General features: G+C 41.7%; 2 protein-coding genes across 4 annotated transcripts; one reads left to right on the top strand and one right to left on the bottom strand.

Annotated features, from left to right (window-relative positions):
* Positions 1–2,275: 2,275 nt before the first annotated feature.
* Positions 2,276–14,335, bottom strand: LOC136448287 (uncharacterized). Of its 3 annotated transcripts, none has more exons than XM_066447659.1 (12): positions 13,281–14,335; positions 12,844–13,020; positions 11,953–12,004; positions 10,557–10,719; positions 9,780–9,919; positions 8,226–8,665; positions 6,820–6,924; positions 5,949–6,068; positions 5,184–5,354; positions 4,284–4,487; positions 3,565–3,745; positions 2,276–3,010 (listed from the first exon to the last, which is right to left on the bottom strand). In XM_066447659.1, exons 2-12 carry the CDS (start codon positions 12,928–12,930, stop codon positions 2,709–2,711), a joined length of 1,965 nt encoding a protein of 654 aa, XP_066303756.1. In that variant the 5' UTR covers positions 12,931–13,020; positions 13,281–14,335; the 3' UTR covers positions 2,276–2,708. The 3 variants fall into 3 exon arrangements, with proteins under 3 accessions (XP_066303756.1, XP_066303765.1, XP_066303773.1); XM_066447668.1 differs by having other exon boundaries at positions 12,844–13,008; XM_066447676.1 differs by having other exon boundaries at positions 12,844–12,968.
* Positions 11,701–23,866, top strand: LOC136448300 (pancreatic triacylglycerol lipase-like). Its single transcript, XM_066447689.1, has 10 exons — positions 11,701–11,866; positions 15,314–15,564; positions 16,043–16,132; positions 17,485–17,623; positions 18,082–18,258; positions 18,950–19,106; positions 19,477–19,571; positions 20,442–20,592; positions 21,729–21,826; positions 22,679–23,866. The coding sequence occupies exons 2-10, from the start codon at positions 15,541–15,543 to the stop codon at positions 22,765–22,767; spliced, it is 1,020 nt and encodes a 339-aa protein (XP_066303786.1). The 5' UTR covers positions 11,701–11,866; positions 15,314–15,540; the 3' UTR covers positions 22,768–23,866.
* The last annotated feature ends 782 nt before the right edge of the window (positions 23,867–24,648 follow it).

The raw sequence follows: 24,648 nt of genomic DNA, 5'->3' as shown, positions 1-24,648 counted from the left end.
TACTAGCCCCCCGACCGAACCTCTGCTTGGAGAATAGTCCAGGTGGATTTCTACTCTCCAAGCAGAGGTTGGTGGGGAAGATCGTGACCGTTTTATCATATGCCCCGTTTTTTGTCCGCTAATACCACCAACAAGAGGGATACAAAAAAAACGGAGCATATGATAGATCATGATAAAACGGTCACGATCTTCCCCACCAACCTCTGATTGGAGAGTAGTGGAGTCCGGCTGCGGAACTCTCATGCGAATTTTCATAAGACAAAACAGTTTGTTTTGTTTTACGGTTTTGTGTCAATGAGAGTAACATCATTGGTTTGGTAGCCAGATCTCGAGTTGAGTTGCTGGACGCGGCGACATCATGGCCGTACGGTTTGCCATCTTCTTGGTTTTCCTAACTGCTAACCCAATGCTACAGGGTCACGTGCTCCAGCAAACAGGTAAATTTGAACTTAATACCACAATCATAGAATGTTGTCAGTTTCCATGTGATCTTTTGTTGTTTACAGAGTATACTAGTGAGGCATCTAAGGTAAACGTTGGCTCTCCTTTAAGCTTAATTGTGTTTCAAATTACAATTGGTGGAACCGACACAAAATATGATGTATTACGCAAGTCGTGTATAAACTTCTTGTGCCCTTAATCTAATTTACAACGCCGAAGTCCCCATTATACAAGGCTGTATCCGACTTCGAGTAACATTCAACCTAGCCTGGTCACCAGTCTCTACGGGTGGGCTTAGGTGTGTTTTACCGGGCCCAGTCTGCTATATTGACCCGTTTCTGTCAGATTGTCTACTTTGCTGCCATATAGAGTTTCGCAGCCACCGAAGTTTAGCCGCCGCCGTAGAGTGGCGACGTAATTTAATCCAATGCCGTAAACCAAAACCCCGAGCGGGCTAAGCTGTCTGGGCGGGCGGGGGTCACTCCCAGCGCCGTAGAGATATCGGGGAACCCCCGATGGTATGGTTTCCAGGCTACATTCAACCAGTAGTACTGCACACCACGTCTTGTTATCATACTTAATCTGCGTCTGAGAAAAACGGATACAAAACAACCGCTAGCTGTCACGCGGTCTCACTAATCCTCCCAGCAGACGTATCATTTGTTTTGTGGTCTTTTCTGTGTTTTTTTGTCTGTTGTGATGCATTTTTAATGTCTTCACAAGAGGGAGGTGGAACAGAAAAATACACTTGACAGACGTGCACGTGGAAACGTAGAAAAAAACCCACAAAACAAGCCAGACCAGTACATCTAATTGGAAACTAGAGTTAAGTATTTGTGCTACATATACTTTAGGTTTGCTATGTTAGTTTAGCGATTACGGGGTCTTTTTATAAATATGAATTGGTATTGAATTTTTGTTGAGTTGGATGTGTGATAGCTGTGTGCCGATTTGTTTAGAATAGAGAGCCAGCGACTACAAAAAAAACACCCCTCCCAATGAAATGGCATTGCTACCCTGCCACGTCACAAAATCAAGATGGCGGCCACCACACATGCCAACGGATCCAACAAAAGTTTTGTTACGCAAACCTGTAATCACTACGCGCACACGACCGTGTGAAAGCGGATTCGGTGGCATCTGTTTTTCCCATGGAGGGCCTTCTACATTTCCACATACGACAGGCCGACCTGAAGCACAAATCTTTATCCGTCCTTACTTTAAACTTCAATAGAAACTTACAGACACCAATCATTGTATTAGAAAATTTAATCTTTGTTTTTTAAAAAGATTATTCTTTACATCAAAGACGAGATTGTGTACACGTAACTTATTACAGGATGACATTGACAGTAGTATGTCTAGGTTCTTTTTGCAGATTGTTTATCAATGTTATAAACAATACATATAATCAGAAACGACCCTACCAAGAAAGTTTACCATCGAACCTGAAACGTTGCAATGCACATGTTCCATTAGAAGAGTCCACAAATGTGTTAAGGAATATATATATCGCCCTTTATCATTCAATAGCAAAGATATACAAAACAACCTGCCTGGCGGTTTAAATGTGCAACGTAGGCTGGTAAGGAATAACACCAGGGCAAATATAGTACAATGACATATACAAAGGATCTACAATGAGTGCTAGTACTTGCATTTACAGTATAGTGGTCAAATATCGGGCACTGCAGAGCAAAGAGCATTTCAGAACCAACCAGTAACCTCGGAGTGGTCTTCACCCCTTGAAGTGACCTTCGGGTCTTGTTACGTGGTGACCAGTGAGTAAAAAACAACAACAACAAAACAGACACCATATATAACTACAAATCGCTGAAATCTGGATTCATTAGTATTTGAAATAATCAATTACAGTGACATAGTATTAGTAGTTGCAGCAAGAAAGTGACGTTTTTGATGATTGATCACACTTAGAATCCAGTTGCAGGTCAGCAAAAGAGATTCTAATAAGTTTTCTTGTAAATAATTGTGTTTATAGATTAGCAGGAAGCGGATGTAACATTTGTCTTACAAACCAGCGAACAACCATGTAGTGTGATTCTCCCACGAAGCCCTCAGACTGTGTCAATAAGGGATGGAGAGTTTTTGACGTCGCCATCTTCTAATGCATGGTTATCGAAGAATTTCAGACAGTGTTCTGAATACGTTAGTCTGTCAGGTTTGCATTGCTGGCCATGGCGTTATAACTGATGTTGCGTGTAGCACATATCTATTAATACATCGTTTTTAAAAATGGCGACTTTATATTACTCCGCGAGTTTAATTGAACCAACGTCACATGCTTGTTCTGTTTTCGCAGTGATGTTTATCCATTCTCCGGTTACTCTCTGAATGGCGGGCTGAATGCAAATATCATACACAGTATCAGGATTCAAATCACGGAAAACCAAACTTCTGCAGTTCTCCTGTCTGCGGTGACAGGGGGCGCTTCCGTCTGCAGGTGTCATTTCAATGGTGTAGTGTGTGACGTCATCGCTGGCGGGCTCCCAAGTCACGTGTATGGTGGTGGATGTTGTGGCTTCTACTCGTAAATCTTGCAGTTCTGGAACTGTGTTGATCAAAATCGTATTTTAGAAATGTTAGATGTTTATTGACGTGGATGTGACATGGAATAACACTAAGTGGCTGCCTTCGTGTACAAAATATACCCTCTCTCTTATCAATAAACAGTTTTTTGACAAATTGGACAAGAGCAATGTCTTAGATCAAAAACAATATCCCAACATTTTCTATACAGCGGAACTAAATGACGACGCCTTAATAAGTTTCAAAACAATGCAACCATTTTGAATCTGATGACGTTGGGTTTGGGACTGATGACCACTTCCCAATACGGGGTCCCCTACAGACCAAATCTGAGGGTCCACACTTTGCACTGTCTCATCCATCTAAGATCTCATCTACATTTTCCGAGAAAATGGCTTCCCAAGAAAATTAAGGGCTTAGCGATTCTAGAAGTCTTAAAGATAAAGTTGCACCTGCGTGTATTAGTGACCTTTGCCCTTATCGGAGATTGATAACGTTTACCCACATTTCACTGTAACTTTATTTAACGCCTTTTCAGCATGCAGAAACATGCCCAAACATCACGAGTTCCCTCACCCTGTAGTCGCATGTCCTGGATGATGTCCGGTCTGCCCATGTCGTGCAGAATCCTGACCAGTGCGTCCTCGCTGACAGGCACGGCCGTTCTGCCTCGTTCCCACTCACGCAGCACCAGCTCTGTCGGGGAGGTCTCACGCGAGTCACGTGCACGGGAGTGGTTTTCGATGGTGACGATAGCCTGATATCATAGACAAAATGGTTTATTTGTAGGCAGCTTCAAAAGTAGATATATTTGCCTACTTAGTCCAAAAGTTCTTGAGGGAAAAGCGGAAAAGCGCATGACCGCGGGGACGCGCTGAACGCTGTGCTGCCCCTATGGCTGACTAAGCTACGTGAGTGAGTGAGTGAGTGAGTGAGTGAGTGAGTGAGTGAGTGAGTGAGTGAGTGAGTGAGTGAGTGAGTGAGTGAGTGAGCGAACGAGTGCCTAAGTTCCTTTGCCAGGAGCTGGCTCTTTGCTCCCTCTCTTAGGCCCCTCCATGTTGCACGGTCTAGGGCCTAGAGTCTGCTTATTTTAAACTATAGACATATTCCATAAGCAAAATTGATCTGCATTTTATCAACAGGTAGTCCTAAAATTAGATGAAAAGTTAGAAAATGACTTCTTAATTGGAAAGATCTTGGACACACTACAATGTTTCACTGAAAAACCGTGCATTGTCACTGAGTTGCGCCATCCTTGCAACAGGATACAAAAATGACTAGATTAATCAGTTCACCTGATAATCCAGTCCAATTTTCTCTGCAAACAATCTCCAGTCGTTTCCAAAGAGATTGTACGTGTCGAGCTTTTCCCATAGTTGCCTACGCTCGGAGAACTGACGTAACCATATCGGGGTGTCTCCTGTGGGCTCGCTCCGTCCTCTGGTGGCAGGGACCAGATCGTACAGCGGTTCCTCAGCCCTCTTCTTCCCAACTCGTTCCTACACAATGAAAAGTTATTTAGCAATTAACAATGTCAAGGTCTTCAATCGAGGGTTGTTTATTTATCTTGGAAAACAATTAATAACATACAATAGTTACTATTCTTCTTTGAGTCCGCAAACATAAATCCGTATACAATTACAACTTTCCAAAGATACATCACGTCCTATAATTTCGTAGTATAAGACCCAACTAGGTTGAACAATAAACTTTGCATGGAGGCAAGTTAATCCAGCTGACTGCAAATATAGAGATAGATATGATAAACACAAAAAGAGCCACAGCAACTAAAATAATAGATCAAAAAAGGGGTAGTTTGAAATCCCTTTTCTGAGCTAGAATACCAGATTCGGTGCCTGAGAACTACCTGACACACTCCCACCAGTACGAAATCGGACACCACGTAAGTAGGTTATCTGCATGTCATCTACCTGCGTGCCGGGATGCCACACCGTGCTAACAAGGTATAGAGTGACAGGCGGGAGGAGGGATTCCAGAAATTCCTGTGCAATTCAGGGAGTTCTTGTAAAACGGGCGTAAAACATACTATTAAGCTCGCTCCTAAAGCTTCGCTAAAAAATGTGTAAAACAACCTGGGGTCCATTTGGACCCCATCGGGTAATTCTAGTCGACTGAAAAGGTATGTTGGGTCGCTTGAGGGTTGCTAAAACGACAAATGAAACCAAGATACGTACATAGAGGGAAAAGTTTGTGATGACGTTGAGGGTGATTCTGAGAGTCTCACTTAGACCCTGGCGAATGTAGATCCTTCCGTGAAACTGTTTCTTGTCGTGATTCTCGTGCTGAATACAGATGTCGTGGATGAATGGGTCTTCCAGAGCAGAAAAATCTGTCTTAGGGACCTCCTTCACAGGTCAAAGCGAGAGTTTATTGTCATTGTGGCACTGAACATACACCGTTCAGTGAAATTTGTTAATTTATATGGTATATAGTCTTTATTGCATATTCCTGCCCAAAAGGGCTAAATGCACAGATGACCACACATGGTCTATTTGAAGCATGATGCAAAACATGAATTGATGAAATGCTACATTCTAACATTGAAAACTGAAAAACATACAAACTGTGGACTATTGCTAAACTAATGATGATCACCTAGTTTCTTCTCTCTTTTTGAAACATTTGGATATTATATGACTATGTGAAACTTAACTATGGCTAAAGAAGTTGAGTTGATTTTTTCACTGTCTATAACTGCAACATTTGGATGACATGACATTCAAAATATACAGGTCTGGAAAAAGCTGAATATGCGAATGTACATCATAATTGTCGTTTTATTAACCAGGTTCAGAGTCCTAAACACACTGAGTTAGCCAGGGGTAGTTAACTTATTTGGCCAACTTAAGGTATTTTTCCAGCAATCCAAAGATTCTATACCCCCCCCCCCCCAACTAATCATTGTCAAACCAAGAACAAGACTAATATCTTCTTCTGACCTTGACGACATTAATAGTACTCCAACCATCAGGCAGATCCACGTTGATTGACAGGTCGTCCACCATTTGGAACGCGCGGGAAGGACAGACCATTTCCACGGCAGCTGGGAAACGCTGCTTCTGTTGATGGAGAAGACAACATCAGTGGCAATATCTAACGCCCAACTTACACCCAGGTTTTCGGAGTCCATTCGGGGCTGTGTGTGAGGAGCTTTGGGCTGCTCAAGTGGAGTTTTCCTACTAGAAAACGCTACTTGAGTGGTCTAGGGTTCACCTTGCACAGTCATGAGTTGACTCCAAGTTTTAGTTCGTTCCATGTCGTTCCATGTCGTTCCATGTCGTTCCATTTCGTTCCATTTCGTTCCATTTCGTACTTTCTGGGGACCGCAAAATTGCTTGTGTAAACCCTGCCGACTCCAAGTCGACTCAAAAACGCGCATGTAAACCCCGCAGCCTAAGTATAGATATCTTGATTGCTTTCGACAATAGCATTAGTCAAATAGACCATGCCATATAAATAATTCAGTAGCATCTAAAAAAATGTTGTTATACACCACGAATATAGATTCAAACTTCTTTTTTAGAACAACCGTTCTTTATAACTTGGTATTGTTATCAATTATATCAATGATATCTTTAGAGCAATATATGCCACAAGAAAAGAAATTTATAATCTGCGAGCATATGTTGGCATGAAAAATCGGAGCGTTTTTGTACCGCCAGAAAATATATCTGGTCAGAAAATGTTACGATTTTTTAACCCAATTTCTCAGCTTGCAGATGAGATTAGAAAGGGATGGTTAGTATAACAAAATTTGAAATGAAGATTGTGTTTGAACTAGAAAAGGAAGAAGAATTCTGTCATCTTTACCAGGCTGTGCAGAGACGCCCCCTGTCTGTCAATGAAGAAGTACAGGACCCAGGGTTGTCCAGGCTCGGGCTTGGCAGCAAAAACACCGACGTTCAACTTGATTCCCTACAAGCAAAACATATAGTAATTGTTCTATTAGTCTAAAAGAAAATATATAAAACACTATCAACTGTTTGGGTATTAGTAATGGTCAGGTGAAGTGCTGCGTACCTAAACGTAACATCAGGCACAGGTACAAGTACCGGCGGTACATAGATTTAGGTACAAGTCCGGACCTGTACCTGTACCTGAACCTGAAAAATTTGAAATATTAAAATGTGTTCTTAAAATGTGTTAAAAATCAGAACTTCTTCAATAATGCCAGAAACATAACTAAATTGTTTTCAACTTGTAAGTATCTTTTTTCAAAGAACATGACTAGGTTTCCTACCGCCGAACTCCCTTTGCCTTGCTATCAAAACCCCAGGTCTGCCTGAATGATTTGTTGCATATCAGTTACGCTGTTCCAATGTGTTACTTTGGTCACGTTTGGTGTTGCAAAAGGCCATGAGGTCAGGACATCAGTCACATACTTTTGTAAATTTATATCGGTACAGTACCGGTACTTCATGATCCGGTATTTTGGACATGTACCTAATCAATTTTTACGGTACAGTACCGGTACTGTGTACCGTTACGCAGCACTAGTCCGGTGGAAGTGACTGCTGACTACCGGTTGTGTTGTATTTCAACACTTTAATGTCCTCACATGGCTATAGAGTCAAAATTATCCCTCAAAAGATCACTCAGGGGACCGATAAAATCTGTACTCTCCAAGTAGAGGTTGGTGGGGAAGATTGTGACTTTTTATCATATGCCCCACCTGGAGAGGAGAGCGGACAAAAACGGGGCCTATGATAAAAAGGTGAATCTTCACCACCAACCACTGCTTGGAGAGTATAAAAGCTGGTCTATGTGGACAGGTGGTCCCTATCATGGACAGGATTCAGCTTAATGTTTGTGTCAATGGGACAAATCATCAAAAAGGTTCAATTTGTGTGTGCGTGTGTGTGTGTGCGCGCGCGCGCGTGTGCGTGTGTGTGTGTTTGTGTGTGTGTGTGTGTGTGTGTGTGTGTGTGTGTGTGTGTGTGTGTGTGTGTGTGTTTGTGTCCGTGTTTCCGCACTACCGTAGTCAGCATGACTCCAGAACCTGGATGGATTAGGATGATATTTGGTATGTGGGCTGGTGTTGTAAAGCCGAAGTTCAAGGTCGATTTTGCCCCCCCTGGTATGTGACCTCGGTACTGCAGCAGAACTTCCGTTTCTGTATCTTTCGACCTGGACATGCTTTGGTCTTGATTTTCGGGTGCATGGGAGATAGCTTGTTGTATTTTGAAAAAGGTTATTTGAATATGGCTAAAACTCACCCCCTGTATTTCCAACTCACACCTTCTGGCCTCCCATTCATTTACGTAGGTCGGTTCAGTTGAGCCCGCCGTGTCTGGTCTTTTGAGCACACCTCTGCTTGTCATCAATAAGTTGTTCATAAGATCGCTCATGTCTTCGCCATCTTTTCGGCAGCATTTGAAAAAGTATGCTTTTTGGGACGTGTCAAAACGAAAGCCTACTGACAGCGAGCAGTAACTCTTTACGCTCGTCATAGTAACGACCAATGGAAGACGTTTCATCTTGAGTTTTCTTGAGGTCTTCACGAGTTTCTTCTTGCTGTTTTCTTGTTGTTGTTCTGTCGTGAATCGCTTGGTGACGCTAATGTGGGTGGGAAAGATGTTGACTCCAGCCGGGCCCTCTGGAATAGTCTGATGAGGGATGATCTCAACAATGAATGTGTGCATGTCTTTATATGGTCCTGGGGAATTGAGGAACAAACCAGAGAAATTTCATTTGGTGACTTGGCGACTTAAAAACCACTTTAAATATGCTCCCATAGTCTTTTGGAGGCCGTAGGGGCAATGGATCGTTTGTTATCCATTAGTCTCCGTTGCAGACTCCTTCCGGCTGTATTCTTTATCAAGTTACAGTTTTACTGTTACATTTGTTTTCTTATTGCTGGCCGGGAAGACTGTCTTAATTTCTTTCCTTTGAGGCCCCGAGTGGACGCAGACTCCTTCCCGGTCAGCAATAAGAAAATTCAATAGTAAAACTGTAACTTGAAAAAGAATACAGCCGGAAGGAGTCTGCAACGGAGGCTAGTTATCCATTGTGTCTAGGGCATGGCGAAGCCCATCCCTCTTCTTCCACCGCCTTTTACCTCCCCAACGTTAACCGAAGTCAGGTACCCATGAAGTACCTTTCCCAAGAACACAACGTCTAGCCAGGAACACCAGGAATCGAAACCGTGACTGTCGATCTTGCATCCGGTAGCATTAACCCATTTTCGGTTAATCGACGCCACATACATGTAAACTCCAGTCTTAGATATAAACTTCATATCAAAATACTAGTAAGTCCATGATAATGTTATCCAAATGTCAAGCCTTCAAGTATCTACCTATCACATTGTTTTACAACTGAAGGTTAAAGAGTTTTAGGATGTTATTGAAAAAAAAAAAACCTTTATTATAGTTTATAAACCTTCCTCAACCTTAATCTTTTTCGGGTAGTACCTTATAGCAAGGTGATGATTTATGCAAATTAGTATGACGTCATGCTTACGTCATCAAGAGTTATAAGGCCATGCCCATTTTTAGAAAAAAGGCTCTCCTTGGCTTGTACTTCGATGTTTATCAATCTTACTTTGCAGGAATGTACATGATAGTAATACACCAAGGATTATGCGTGCCAATGTTTATATTTTGAAATGAAGATTTTGGGCGAATTCTTATTGTTATTTTTTATCAAAAATTCACCAAAAATCGTCATTTCAAATTAGAAACATTGGCACGCATAATCCTTAGCACTATAATTATTTAGTCACTGAAACACACAAAGTTGAGGACTTAAACGTATCAATAGGAACCAACCTTGACGAAGGATGCGCTCTAGTTTTGCCACATGGCTTGTGCTTGCTTCACCTTGATCCTTGAACACAAGCTCCTTGTATCTATATATGCCCAGAACATCATCTTCGTTTGAGTGAAACGTTACTGCCAGCTTTGGTTTGCTAAAAGTCACAAAAAGAAGAGAGTCATGGTCCATAAGATTCTATTTAACTCCATCTGATGTAGCCTCCATACCGTTTTTTTTTTTGGGGGGGGGGGCTTATAATACACCTTTTGCAGCCAGCCCGTAACCATCAGCCAGCCTGAAGCAAAATGGTTTCAGGCTGGCTGATGGTTACGGGCTGGCTGCAAAAAGTGTATTATAAGCACCCCCCCCCCTCCCCAAAAAAAGCCTGCTATGGGGGCTAATTTAATGGAGGTATAGTTTTGGGTTCTGTCTGGCTGAGTGTGTATGTGTATCCATAGGTACTAGGTATTACTTAAGAACGTCTAAATGGATTGAGATAATATTTGGTATGTGGGTAAGTATTGTAGACGCAAAGGTCAAGGTCAATTTTTGGGCCTCCTAGCGGGCTCACCGTGATACTGCAGCAGAAATTATGATATGCTAATACTTAGACTAATTTATTTGTATCCACTTGTTTGTGTGTATGTATGTGTATGTTAAGCTGTAGAAGACATTGCGAAAGTCGCTGTAATTTTGCTGTGTTGATAAAGATTGTCTTGTGAAAATGTCAATGAAAATCTGCTAGCTGACATAATCTGATTATATGAATAAATCGTTAGATTTTGTCATACCCATGAATACTCTTGAAGCTCTCCACGTTGATGGCGTTACGCGGGGTGATGACGTAGTCATGCAGTAGTAGACTCAGTCTGATCTTGTCACTTGTTCTACCGAAAGGACGTCCAGCAAGGAGCGCTGCAGTCTGACTCTTAAAGACGCGGATACGACAGCCGTCTGAAGAAAGACATTTATTATGAAATCTTTTATTTCTTATTTTTCTATTGCATTTCACAAAATGAACAACACATAATACAAACAAGAGAAGAAAAAAAGGACAGGAAAATGAACATAAGCCACGGATCCAAAACAATAAGTAAAGGTGGAAACAGAAATGGACTACTTTGTAAATATAAGTAATATCTAAAATGATAGTAATAACAGCCTCATTGGCAAATGAATATAACCAAATCAGTATCAACCAAAGATAACAAAATATTGAAATCAAACAGAACTGAAGTTGACAGATTAATATGAAAAGTCCATATCAACAAAATCACGAGAGCATAAATAACAAAAATAACTAATAGTGACTGATCAGTGGCGAATACAAATGGCAAAAAACAAACAATATCAACCAAAGATAACAGTTAGCCTGTGATACACCATCTCTAGCTGCCAGGGCCATTTGGGGGCCGTTAGGAGCTGGTAGCCGGGCCACAAGAAACTGATTTCACTAATACTGTACAGTTATATTCCATCAGAAAAAAGACCAGACTCGAAGGGCCTGCTAATGAGGCTAGCTAGTAGCGCGATTTAGTTAGGCTGGACATAAGCCCTTTCTGAAGCCCAGAAATTGGATGAGACACTCACACATTATATGTAACCACTACGAGCTTTTGAAAAAGATCAAAATTTGGCCATCAGTTTAAATGTAAAGACATCTATCGGACCCTGGTGCCTAGCAATTTCTAATGTTTTGTCCTATGTTGCATTCGTGTATGATAGTAAGTAATTGATATCGCTCTTGCAAGATCTAAACCAATAGCTAACAACATAAGTAACATGGTAGCATGAAAGTTCATCTGTGTTGGTAGAATTTATTATTAACTAAGATTAAACTTTTTATCCAACACTGTAAAGAAATTGCGACTTACCCAAATTCACGGAATGGACCCGTCTACTTCTGGAACGTGACGTCAAAGACACGTAACCACAGTAGCGGGTCATACGTGCCAGATAACTTGTGTCTCCCCCCGCCCACAGACCTACCTTGAACAGAGACGGGGGGAGACACAAGTTATCTGGCACGTATGACAAGGTCGCTACTACGGTCACGTGTCTCTGACGTCACGTTCCAGAAGTAGACGGGTCTAAAATCTGGGTAAGTCCCAACTTCTTTACAGTGTTGGATGAAAAGTTTAATCTTAGTTAATAAGTAACATGGTATTTCATAAACTGTATTTATACCTGGTACACCGCGCCCAGTACCTTCCTTTGTACACAACAGCGTTACCAGCCACTGGAAAAGCAGAAATACAGAAATGTTACTTCCTCTTCACGGATGAATAAAAATGACAAATAAATACAGGACTACAATGGCGGTTGCGGGACTTCCTGTTAAAAAATGCAGAAGTGTTCAACAAATCCATTCAGTGAACAGTCAAACATATCCTTATGTAGGTAAAAATTTGGTTACGTGACACATGTAGTGGTTACTGTACTTTAGACAGGATTCCCACTGCTGGGGTCTACGGGACTCATGATAATCTAAGGGGACACCAAATAAGAGATCATAATGGCTAAGTGGTCCTTATGTAGATGCGTGGTTATTTGTGCACCAAGGGTTCTGGTGTATCTGGCACTATGCATAAAATCACAGGTTTGCATAGCAAAACATTTGTTGGATCTGTTGGCATGTGCGGTGGCCGCCATCTTGAATTTGTGACGTCGCAGGGTCGCCATACCATTTCATTGGAAGGGTTTTTTGGGGGTCGCTAGCGTTCTCTCTTTTTTTAACAAATCGTCACACAGCTATCACACATTCAACTCAAATAAAAAGAAATACCAATTCATATTCATAAAAAGACCGCGTGTTCCATATCTTTTCTCAATTATGAAATGACTGAATTGTGATTCACGTAATACATAGAAATTGCTCAAGTGGCCATGGTTCTTCATTGATGGAATTAGTAATAAAGGGTTCTCAACAGACCGGGTACTTTGAGCCACTAACTTTCGGTCACTTGAAGAAGTGGTAGAGCTATACTGTATATAAACTTGTGACTACATGCACATGTAATTGCACTCTAGCACTCTGTTTGACGTGAATTATACACCTTGCCTTATAACGTTACTCACCCTCTCCTTCCTTGTGTAGTCTGTCAGCTTTAATGGCCCAATGACGACACTCTTGTCTGGTGGTTTTCCTGACCCGTCCGCCATCATGTCAGACCAGACTTGGGGGTTGTTTTCCCGTCTTCAGCCTTGAGGAACCGGGGCAGTTGTTACAGTGGAACCTTCTCACTGGAGAATACCCTAAGTTCAATCTCAACAATCATTCTGCACCACATAGCCACAAGGGTATACTTGATAACTATGCAAAGTAAACAGGCTCTTATCCAGCTCGAACGACGAGTACAGATCCCGGAAGTAAACAAACCTTACATTTGACCCAGATTTCGCCTGTATTCATCCGCTCAGGGCAGGCCTGACCAAACTACTCACATATGTTCTTACGCCAACTAATCTGGTGAACTCAACAAATTCTGACCAAAATAGGAAAGCTTAGACCCTACCTGTTCTTTCTCAACATAAAAGTCTCCAGATTGGGTCAAAATTTTTAAGGAAAGCTATTCCCATTTTTGGCCTCCGCCGTGCATGTCCACTGTAACGTCTGCCATGTAGAGTGTCAAGAAGGAAGTGAAGCCGGAACTACAAACACCTGTAGCGTTTTGAGTTGTTCAGATTAGATAGGCTAGTAACCATTCTGTACAGGCCGACGTAAGGCCCCAGTGCTAAAGCTGACAGCCGATCTTTCAGCCTGCCAGTCTTGTTACTGACACCACGTTGCGAGGAAATTGTAACCAACCCCGTAAAAACATTCCCCGGCGTGCACTAATGAACTGGGCGGGCGGGCAACACTTCCACCACCGTAGAGAGAGTGGGGGAGTTCCCCATGACACGGCTACCTGGCTAAGATTACATTGGGAAATCACCTTTCAAAGAATCCCGTTTTCGTGATCACGTTTTCGTGACTCATATTTACATGCATGGTAATATACCTACATTACAATATTTTTATATCCATTAAAATCCATTCCTCAGTCTTATAGCTACACTAGTACTGTTAAGAGTTTTCAATAGCCCAAAGTGGTCAGAGAATGGTACATACATGTATACGGTAACCGCGTTTTAAGAACAATGTTTAGTGACGGCTGTGAACTATCAACACATAAAGCGTGGAACATGTACGTCCTCAGCTGGCTAGAGAGGACATGGGTTGGAGGTAATGTCTAATATTAACGTTAATTACGTCTCTCGTGCAAGTATATGTTGTTAGGCAATAGAGCACATATACCTGATTATAGTACTTCATGCCAGACTTCTTCAGCCGTCAAAATTTCAGTACGGAAAATAAATAAAAAATCACCTTTTTATCCATTGGGAACACGGCATATGACAATGTAGAAGGTGTTGTCTGTTTAAGGAAGACTGTACAAACGTTAACGAAATGGTCGAAACATCATACGACAAGTTGCACTTCTTGGTAGTAAGGTTCAGCTTCTTGGTAACTACCGGCCTTACTTCCGGGTACGAAACAATCTCGAACCCAGAGCATGCAGTCATAGCGCATATGACACTGGTCACGAGGTTGGTCTAGAGAAGAATGACGTCACGTCTGGCACGTGCAACATGACACTTTGGGGACCGTCCCGACTGGGAAAACACCTCCACTGTAACAATAGAACGGAAGACCCCCGAAATAGCAGTGGCCACCCCCTGGGAAATTCACACGTGATATTTGAGTGAATGAATGAATGGATGGATGGATGGATGGATGGATGGATGAATGAATGAATGAATGAATGAACTTTTATCAATCTTGATTGTTTTCAAATAATATTGAGACTGTTTCAAATTTTCTTGAGATTGTTTCAAATAATCATGAGATTATATCAAACAATATTGAGATTGTTTCAAACAATATTGAGATTGTGATGGAGTAAGCATTTTTGGCGAATATTGTGATTGTTTCAAATAATCTTGAAATTGTATCAAACAGATTGTCAAATTGGTTGAAACATCTCAAGATTGTTTCAAACTGTTTGAAGGAATCTAGAGATTGTTTGAAACAAGTGGTACAAACGATCATTAAATTTTCAAAAAAATCTTGTGATTTTCCAAAAAATCTTGAGATTTTCAAAAAAATCTTGCGATTTTCAAGATTAATCTGAAGATTGTTCGATTTGAACGACGCGTGGCGACTCCCGCTGTGGGTCATTACGATCTCTACTGTGATATGGAGGCTTTTTACAAAATGCCAAGTTTGTTATTTGGGTACAGTAAGTATAGGCTGTAAGAGATTAGAAGCATTTGTCCAAAGTGCTCTGTTTAGTCCAAAATTAATCTGGACGGTGTCCTCTCTTCGTCTGCCTCATAATGCTCAGTGTATTATAGCCTTATTGTCTTTTCATTGATATTACAACATCGCAGCACTATATCATACATTGATTTTGAGCGATCACGATGCGAATTTGTTTTTATTTACAAGTAACACCAGCTTAGTGTCTTTTCCTTTTCACATGATTGTACTGCATGATTACTCTAGGCGAGGCGCTGTCATTGCACGAAGGTCAAGAGCGGACGAGGCGCTTCGTTTTCAACAGACCTGTGGACGTCAAGTACTTCCTCCACACGCGTCAAACCTTGGGAATCCCGGAAGTCCTGGAGGCCAACAAACCTGGCGTGAGCGGCACCACCTACAGCAGCAACCACCCAACCAAATTTATCATCCACGGTTTCGGGAGTAAGGGCGATGCCGGTTGGGTTGTGGATATGGTCAATGCACTGCTGGAAGCGGTAAGTCAGCTTTATTTCAACCAACAGATCAACCAATCAATCAATCAATCAACCAATTAACTAATCAATCAATCAACGAACCAACCAATCAAGCAAGCAATCGATAAGTAAATCAATATATCAATCAACCAATCTGTGATAGCCCTGCATGTTGTCTATTTTGATTTCCATTGATACGGTTAGCAACTAACTTTTTGGCGACACATCAGGGACGGAACCGTTATTCATATTGTATAGCAAACGTAGGGCTGTCTCCAGCTTTACTTTTTTTCTGTCCCACTCATTGTTCGGGAGCTGATATTGTTGTTAATATGTCATTTTAAGCTTATGTTCAGGTGTTGTGGTTTTTTGACAGAGTGGGGCTATTTTTGTCCGACCCAACAGGTAAATATTTATCCCGGGACGGAGGGACGAATTCTGGAGACAACGTAATATTACAAAGTTTTCGTGATATTTTCCGACATTTCACTCTTGACAGGAGGATCTGAACGTATTTGCTGTGGACTGGCGGGAAGGCGCCAGAACGTCTTATCTGCAGACCAAGAGGAACTGCCGAACGGTTGGAAAAGTGAGCAGATTTTCAAAACGAAAAGACGCAAACGGCATTTTGTGACAACTGCAGTGTAAAACCTTTGACTGCTACACGCTTAAGATGTCATAGACTCCGCACTCGTCTTATTTAAGCTAGTCTGTATAACGCAAACTCCAGCTGTCCGGGGGTTTCTCTCCCCACCCCGCGGAGTTTGTGCTCTGGTTGTTCTAAGCCAGGAGAGCTGTTATCAAAAATGGTAACACCAATCATAGGGCAGGATCTCAGCTAGGCTCCCATTGCCATAGAAACCACCTTGTTATCCTGTCTGTTAGCTGTCACACAGGGAGGAAGGGATGGGAAATGAGATCCAGATATTGGGAGGGTGAGAAATGAAATGTATCCAAGCCGGTTTAAAGGGATTTTAAACCTACTTAGTTTATTTGTTCCTTTAGAGGCAGACAATGTCAGTTTCTCCCACATCAAAAACCAAGTTTGAAAATCCAACAAGAAAAGACTTGACTGCCGAAAAATGTCCACAGTACAGAGAAACGGCCTGTGAAACTCTCTTCCTACCACCTGCAGATCAGACATCTGCAGCTGTCAATCACTGGATAGCAACAGCAATAGATCCTTAGCAACTAGAGTCTGGATTGGGCAGGCAGCTCTGTGGGCTGACGACGGCTGCATAGATTATCCACATTTAGAAAGGAGGATTCCCTTGAGTTAGCGGCCATAGCCATCAAGCTCTTGGGTTGCGAGGTGGTTACAGGGCCGCGAGCGGTCACAAGAGGCTTGATTGAATTCAGGCTATATTTAAGCGTGTAGCAGTCAAATGTTTTCGATGTTTTAAGTAGTTATTTAAATTCGCTGTCAGTAGAGTGAGTGGAAAGATGACCCAACTTGCCGGAGTGGCAGGAAGTACAGGAAGAGCAGATCAGAGGTGGCAGAACTAGTCGTTAAAAATAAATGATAGTCCAAGTATTTGAAGACTCTACTAATTTACGGGGATGTATTGTTTTGGTCTGTCCGTTTGTCTATGTGGAAGTCATAAGGAAACAGACGTAGTGTCAATTAATCAAAATCTTAGTTCAATTAGCAACAATCAAACATGACGCACAGGAAGTTGGAGTTGTGAGAGCTTCGAACTATTGTTTACTTTAGTGTATACAGTTTGATATTGGGTAGTCTTGCTTTAAATTTGTAATAAGTTTGAATTTTAAAGTATCATCCTGTAGTCATTTTATTAGCCATCCTATATGCTAGTTTCCTGTAATAGCCCATATCATTTTTTTCATTTCATTCCATTGATCATAGCTCCATCAACAGTTATTTGACCATTCTTAATGTGATTTTATTAATTCTTCATCATATTTTTTGCGTGTTTACAGATTGTTGGAGAGTTTGTGCGCCATCTGGGACAACCTGCGAACATGGTCCATATCATTGGCCATAGTATTGGGGCTCATGCCGCGGGGTTTGCCGGGAAGGCTACACAGTCGACAGGATTAAAACTCGCACGAATATCCGGTATTTTCATGTCTTTCTTTATTCGTGATCAACTACATGTTGCAGTTTGAAAACATTGACGTTAGGCATCGTCGAAAAGCAATGGACCGTTTATATCTGAGTAATGGACTGCTTTAGAGAATGTTTCAGTCTTCAATGATACTATCGAGAGTCATTGTGATAAACTAAGGTTTGGTACAAGAACTTGTGTTACTTCCGGAATATGTCTTTGAACATGATTGTTCATGGGGTCTACAGCAGGCTTTTTCTGTTTTTTGTGTGTTTTTTTTCCTTATTACATTCAATTTTCTGCTTGTTTCTCAGATAACTTTTCTGACTGTCATGATATAGTTTCTGACAGCTAACGCCTGCTACAGTGGCTACATTTTCACAGATGTAAGTCCGAACGATGACAGTGTTAGTTGGATATTTAGTCTATGGTTATCAACATTTTTTGACGCCATTGCATCCGCCTGTAGGGTTAGACCCAGCTGGGCCGGGCTTCAGACGCGCATGCGCCGCGGACAGGCTGGACAGAAGCGACGCCATGTTTGTTGACGTCATACATACAGACACTCTCTTTTTGGGGAATCAGAAGCCAGTCGGACACGTCGACTTCTATCCTAACAAAGGATGGCACCAACCCGGGTGTATACGTGAGTCCCTTTGAGTTAGCATTTTTGGATGGTTATCTCTGGTAATATTACCTCCGTAAAAACGAAGGTATACGGAGGTATTGTCTTCGGTCTGCTTGTTTGTTTGTGTGTGTTGTTTGTTTGTTTGCCTTGGTGTGTGTTCAAGTTTCTTCCCGGTGCACATGAAACAAGTCTGTTACCGGGCTGAGTTGAGACTGCACTGGCAGGATGCGTAGGTTGATCTGTCCTAATTTCTTAGACAGGCCGACAGAATGTGAATGTTGGGACATGGACAACCCGGGGATGGCATGCATGGGCCAAAGGGTGATGAAGCATGTAATGTCTACAAGGACATGGTTGTGTTATGTCAAGAACTTTATTAAAATCGAAATATTTCATGGAGGTATTAGAGCTTCAACTTCTTGTTCGTTTTAGACTCATGCTTTTTGTGTCTCTTCGTTCGGTTTCTCCGTGGAGAAATTCACCTGCCAGCGTTTCGGTACGTAGTTCTTTTGCTTCCTTCCTTGGGGCAATACTGACTTGTTCTACTTCCGACTGCAGCTAGGTGTCGCTGCAGTGGGCCGGACAGATGCGGTCACAAACGTTGGCAGGTGAATATCTCCTAGCTGTGTACAACGGACATTTTTAGCCAGTGAATTATCAACATAATGAAGTTTACTCACTGATCTTTCTCAACATTTCTTATTTCTAGTGAAATTTGGCTGTAGCCATTTTCGGGCTTACAAGTTCTATACCGAGTCTGTCAGCTCGCGGTGCCAGTTCCCGGCCTACCGCTGTCCGAACTGGGACACTTTCTCCAGGAACAGGGGGCAATGTGACCTCTGCGGCCATGCCCGTCTATCAAATGGGTAGGTTATTACCTAATGGCAAGAAAGAAGGCGATGTTTTTGGCAGAGTCTGTGTGCGTGTGTGTGTATATGTGTTTTGTGTTTGTTTGTGTGTGTGTGTGTGTGTGCGCGCGCGCGCGCGTGTGTGTGTGTGTGTGTGTGTATTTGTATGTGTGTGTGCGTGCGTGTGTGTGTGTGTGTGTGTGTGTGTGTGTGTTTATTTATTTGCGGTTTAACAGCATAACTCAGGAAGGTATGGATGGATCGTCATGGATTTTGGTAATTTGGAATTTCATAAATCTGCAACTCAAACACATGGACGTCAATAAATTTGATTAACATAATATCAACCGATATGAGGTCGTGGAACTCTAGTTTCCTTTTTTCACAGTGCCTGTTCGGTAATGGGGTACCCTTCCATCAACTACCCGGACTCACAAGGTAGCATGTACCTGAAGACAATTATGGACCCTACCACCCACTGCAGTAAGGTTTTTATTTTCCTTCAGATGTTATTTTCTAAGCGATCACATTATTATCTTCGCCGAGAAGATTATGTTTTCGGATGAGCCAGCTGTTGGGTGGGTCTGTATGTATGTCAAGAGCATAACTCAAGGAACCTTTTTGATGAATCTTTATGATTTTTGGTAGGTGTGTAGTGGTTGTGCAAAGGAAGGCCAAGTTCGAAAATGGTTCACCTTGTTATAGCGAATTTTATAAAAGTCATCACAGATTAACGAATAAATGAACAATTTACAAGCCAGTACCCAAGTAGTGCCCCCTCCCCCGTGGATGATGGGAAGTATACAGTATGTACGTTTTCCATAGTGATTTGGGCGTTCATCACAACATTCGTACGAGCTTCATAAAATTCCTGCCGGTGCTTAATAGGCATCTCTGATATTATATTTGCACCCCGACCAATCGATCGCATTGAAACTCAGAGTCAAATCAGCCATGACCCGACAAATCGCTTTCTAAGTTACGTTAACGACTAAATCTGACAAAACAAACTCGCCAGTGAGATGCTGGAAGGTGTCAGCTTTTAAATGATGTTTTCAGATTGAAAATGTTGGCACTTTGGAAGTGATTGAACGTGCCCGCGATTTAACGTTCAAAGAAAAGTAGTAGAATCTTTTTTTTTTCTAAACGTTAAATCGCGGGCACGTTCAATCACTTCCAAAGTGCCAAAATTGTCAATCTGAAAACATCATTTGAAAGCTGACACCTTCCAGCATCTCACTGGCGAGTTTGTTTTGTCAGATTTAGAAAGCGATTTGTCGGGTTATGGCTAATTCGAATCTGAGTTTCAATGCGATCGATTGGTCGGGGTGGTTTGTGCATGCCGTGTATCAGGGACCCGCGCAAGACGTGCCACTGAGAGCAGCGAGAGTAATATTGAGCAGTGCGTGCAGTCCCTGGGCGTAGACATGCGGCAGGAGATACTGGAATTCGTGGACTTCATCACCGGACTGCAGGAGACAGGGATGGAGGAAGACTTCTGCAGGTCTTTTCTCTTACTTGCTTTTGTTTAGTGTTTTTCTTCCGCTTGTACTGCTAGGGTCACATTTCCAATCCGGGGCCCGGCCGGGCAGTCTTTGGGAACGTAAAGTATGATATAAAAGACAAAAACACAAAACGTACCCAAAATTATTTAAGAGCATACCTTGTGCAAATTCATGGACATACAACTTTTTGATTTTTCGTTTCCGCAAACAGCCCGGCCGGGCCCCGGTTAGGAAATGTGACCCTAGCTAGCCGCGTGGTGTTGCCGGGGTATTGCAATTGTCTTTTCACGGCGGAGCTCGAGTAATGCTGTCGACATGTCTCGTAGCGCTCTCATGGGGAGTCATTTATGTACATGTAGTTTATCCAGCGTCGTCTGGGTTTTGCCTTCCGGCACAGTGGCCAAAACAAAGTTGTATGCTCAGGTTGCTGGCTGTTTTGCTAGTTTATTGTTTATTTTTTTCGCATATGTACAAGTATTTTAAAACAAAGAAATACAGGGCAAAAAAATGCGGGGGGGGGTGCAGAAGCCTAGGTGGCTTTTCGTGGGCCTCCCCTCGAAACTTAACAATAGGAATTATATCATATTGTACATGACTCAAAACTAAACAAAATTAACGATAGAAAATAAGTTGAACTTATACCATAAATCCTAATAGCGATGAACAGATACGAGGAAATACAAAATGAATTTTAAGGTATTAAACATAATAAGGTACGCTAATATGATCAATGCTAATCAATAATGTGAAGAAATAAAAAAATTGAACAAAATATTAATCATCAAATACTAATAATCAAATATCAAAGGAAAATGTTGTCCACCTAGATGTTAATATTCATATTCATATCATTCTCAGCTTACATCATCGTTGTTGTTGTATCTTCTATTTATGAAATACTATTGTATATGTAATAAGGAGCTGTTTGGAAAAATTTCAATACAATTAATGTGAAACCCGCTCATTGATTTATTCTTACAAAGAAAACCATAAAAAGTGCCTCAGTTCAGCCTTTTTGTATGGCATGTGTATTTGAAATTCTCATGAAGTAGTCCTGTTCAGTGCCTAGTAGATTACATTCGTATCGCTGAGTATTTCATGTTGGTTATGGTTATTATAAATACCTTTCTTACAGTATGTATTCAGATATGGAGACTGTTGTGGTCAATATCGCAGCATCGAATCCCAACTGTGGACCCGAGGATATTCCTGTTATCCTGGAGTACATAGGAGGTATGTCGTATGAATTACTCCGGTAGTCAAGGAGTACCGTGGCCCACAATGACAACTTTCGACGCAAATTTGTTCTTGTGGGCCACGGTACAGAAGATTAAGACGGAAACGCATTGGGACGAATTGGTATTCTCAACTTAAAACATGGTCATCCTTGACCTTTTAGAACTGAGTGTGTTGGTATTTTCTTTTCAAAAGAGTTTCAGTCAGTACGTAACATCTGAAGGAATATGATATCAGACCCTTTTAAAATCATTCTCCCTTCTTCAAATCATAATAATTCTTCATTGTAGTTAAGTACATAAGAAACCATCTGATAAGTGTTAAAAAATTTCACAAAAGAAATAGTATGATCTCATCTCGTGCTACACATAGTACCGATAGTCGACCTTGTAAAGTGCAGAGTAGAATAGGTTCGTAGAATTTTGTTAAAAAGTAATGATATAATGATAGAAGTTGCAATACGATGTATCTTATACAATTTTTGGGCTCTGTCTTGTCTTCTGCTGTGGTTCTAACAAGATCGTCACGATGGATGGGCGTCCCCTCTTTCTGCCCCCCCCCCCCACACACACACCTTGTGAATGCAGCCCTGTAGACGTGCTAACAAGTTAGCCTCTACCAGACTCCGTGAATCGCTGGAAAAATAGTAGAAATTGGCCAAATAGAGGAATAGAGAGAATAGTATGCTAAGGGAGTCGGCTATGGAGAGAGGGTCACTGCCTAAGCATACTATTCCCTCTATTTGGCCAATTTCTATTATCAATTTTCCATCGATCCACGGAGCCTGGTAGAGGCTACTAACAAGTTGCCTGGCCTAGTTTTAAAACATGTTATTTCTTTCAATCGCAGACGGCAAGTACGACGCCGTGATAGCCTGGGCGGAGGAAAAGTGTCCCTTGAGCACCAGTGACGATGACTTCACTCTCTCCAGCTCATAGCGGCTGTCGCTGTGTGGGGTGGGGCTAATGGGGCTCCCATAGCCAGCTATTAGCCTCCACCAGGCCTTTCTATGGGGGTACAGATCGTAGAATTCGGCAAAAAAAGTTCAATAATTTGCCATGAGAGTCAGTCCACGGGATGGTTAACACAGTTCCCCCTCGGAATGATAAAATGAAACCCTATGGTGGCCAAACTCTCCTGATAATTATTCTCCCTATAGCACCCCTACCAATCGAACCACGTGAATCGCATTGAAACTCAGATTCGTATCAGCCATTTCCTGACAAATCGCTTTCTAACTTGCGTTAACGACTACATCTGACCAAACAAACTCGCCAGTGAGATGGTGGAAGGTGTCAGCTTCCAAAAGACGTTTTCAGATTGACAATTTTCGTTAACGCAAGTTAGAAAGCGATTTGTCAGGAAATGGCTGATACGAATCTGAGTTTCAATGCGATTCACGTGGTTCGATTGGTCGGGGTGTATAGCCGCCTTAGTCAGTCTGATAGAAACTAGCCGGCTATCTTCTCAGCCATACACTGGTATCCAAACCTGAAATAGCTACCGAGTCACGTTTTTAGTGACGCTGAAGAAGAGTGATGAATGTCACTCGAAACGTACGGAAATAAATCTCCGAATTCTTATCCAGTTGGAGTTTGAATTCTCTTTATGGAATTATAAGTAACATGGAAATTTTTCACTAATATATTTAAGATAATGCTATGACAGAAAGGCTCGTACGGGGGAATGGAATACAGCCTCATTTTTACGTCTCTTTACTTTCTTTCATCATCAACGTTATATGTCTTACCTTCTTTTTTTTCTTTCTTTCAAAAGTCATTTTTCAAGGTTTTTGACAATAAGAACTAAATTTATTATGATAACAAATGTCCAATTGTGGATGATAAAGATTGTATTTTAGCATAAATAGGTAAAATATACAACAAGACATATTCAGCTTCAATGATGACAAGACTTTATTTACATGTCAGCTGTGCCTCATTGAAAATTTTGCCATGGCATAAAGTTTCTAGGATTGCAAATAAAATTATTCATATACATTGCGGACAGAAAAGTGAATCCGAAAGTACATTGCTATATTGAGTATTTGTGACATTTTCTATTTCGTTGGGTTGTATGGAGGCTGCCATCTTGAATTGTGACGTCACAGAGTCGCCAGGTTTGCAAATAGATCTATTCATATACATTGTGGACAGAAAAGTGAATCCAAAAGTACATTGCTATATTGAGTATTTATGACATTTTTTATTTCGTTAGCAATGATATGCAAATATTGACTTCAAAGTCATTCAAAATAAGTCTCTCCTGACATTTTTTGAAAGAAAACAATAAAATTCTACTTCATCACCTAAAACTTACTGTTTTCTTATGTTTAAATTTAGATGCTTTATTTACATACATATATGTATAAGTATTGACATAACAGGTGACTATCGCCTTTTCAAGGTCAACCCGGCCCAGACTGTCACCTAGAAGGAACCATACTCTTTTCGATAAGTGTGGCGGGTTCTAATCTTTAACGTGCTCGTGGTGTGGTCATCCATTTAACGTCCTATCCGAGGAACGGCCCCAACCGAAGCTAGGTATTCATTTCCACCTGAGTGGAGTGAAAAAGTCTTGTGAAGTGCCTTTCCCAAGGTCACAACGTCAAAGGGACAAATCAGGGGACCCCGGATTTGAACCCAAGACCTCTGGGTTCTGGGCCAAACACCCTGCCACTGCGCCACCGAGACGCCACACTTCGCAGCCTTCGGCTGCCTCATAAGCCGTATCATCTTGGTCAACGAACTTGGTGTCTTTATCTAGTCTCTCCATTTCACGGTGCACGGAAACCACAGTCACTGCAGTTGTCTGATAAA

The sequence above is a fragment of the Branchiostoma lanceolatum genome, chromosome 1, assembly GCF_035083965.1.
Source record: "Branchiostoma lanceolatum isolate klBraLanc5 chromosome 1, klBraLanc5.hap2, whole genome shotgun sequence".
In the NCBI taxonomy this organism is placed as follows: domain Eukaryota; kingdom Metazoa; phylum Chordata; class Leptocardii; order Amphioxiformes; family Branchiostomatidae; genus Branchiostoma; species Branchiostoma lanceolatum.
This window is presented reverse-complemented; position numbering and strand designations above follow the sequence as displayed.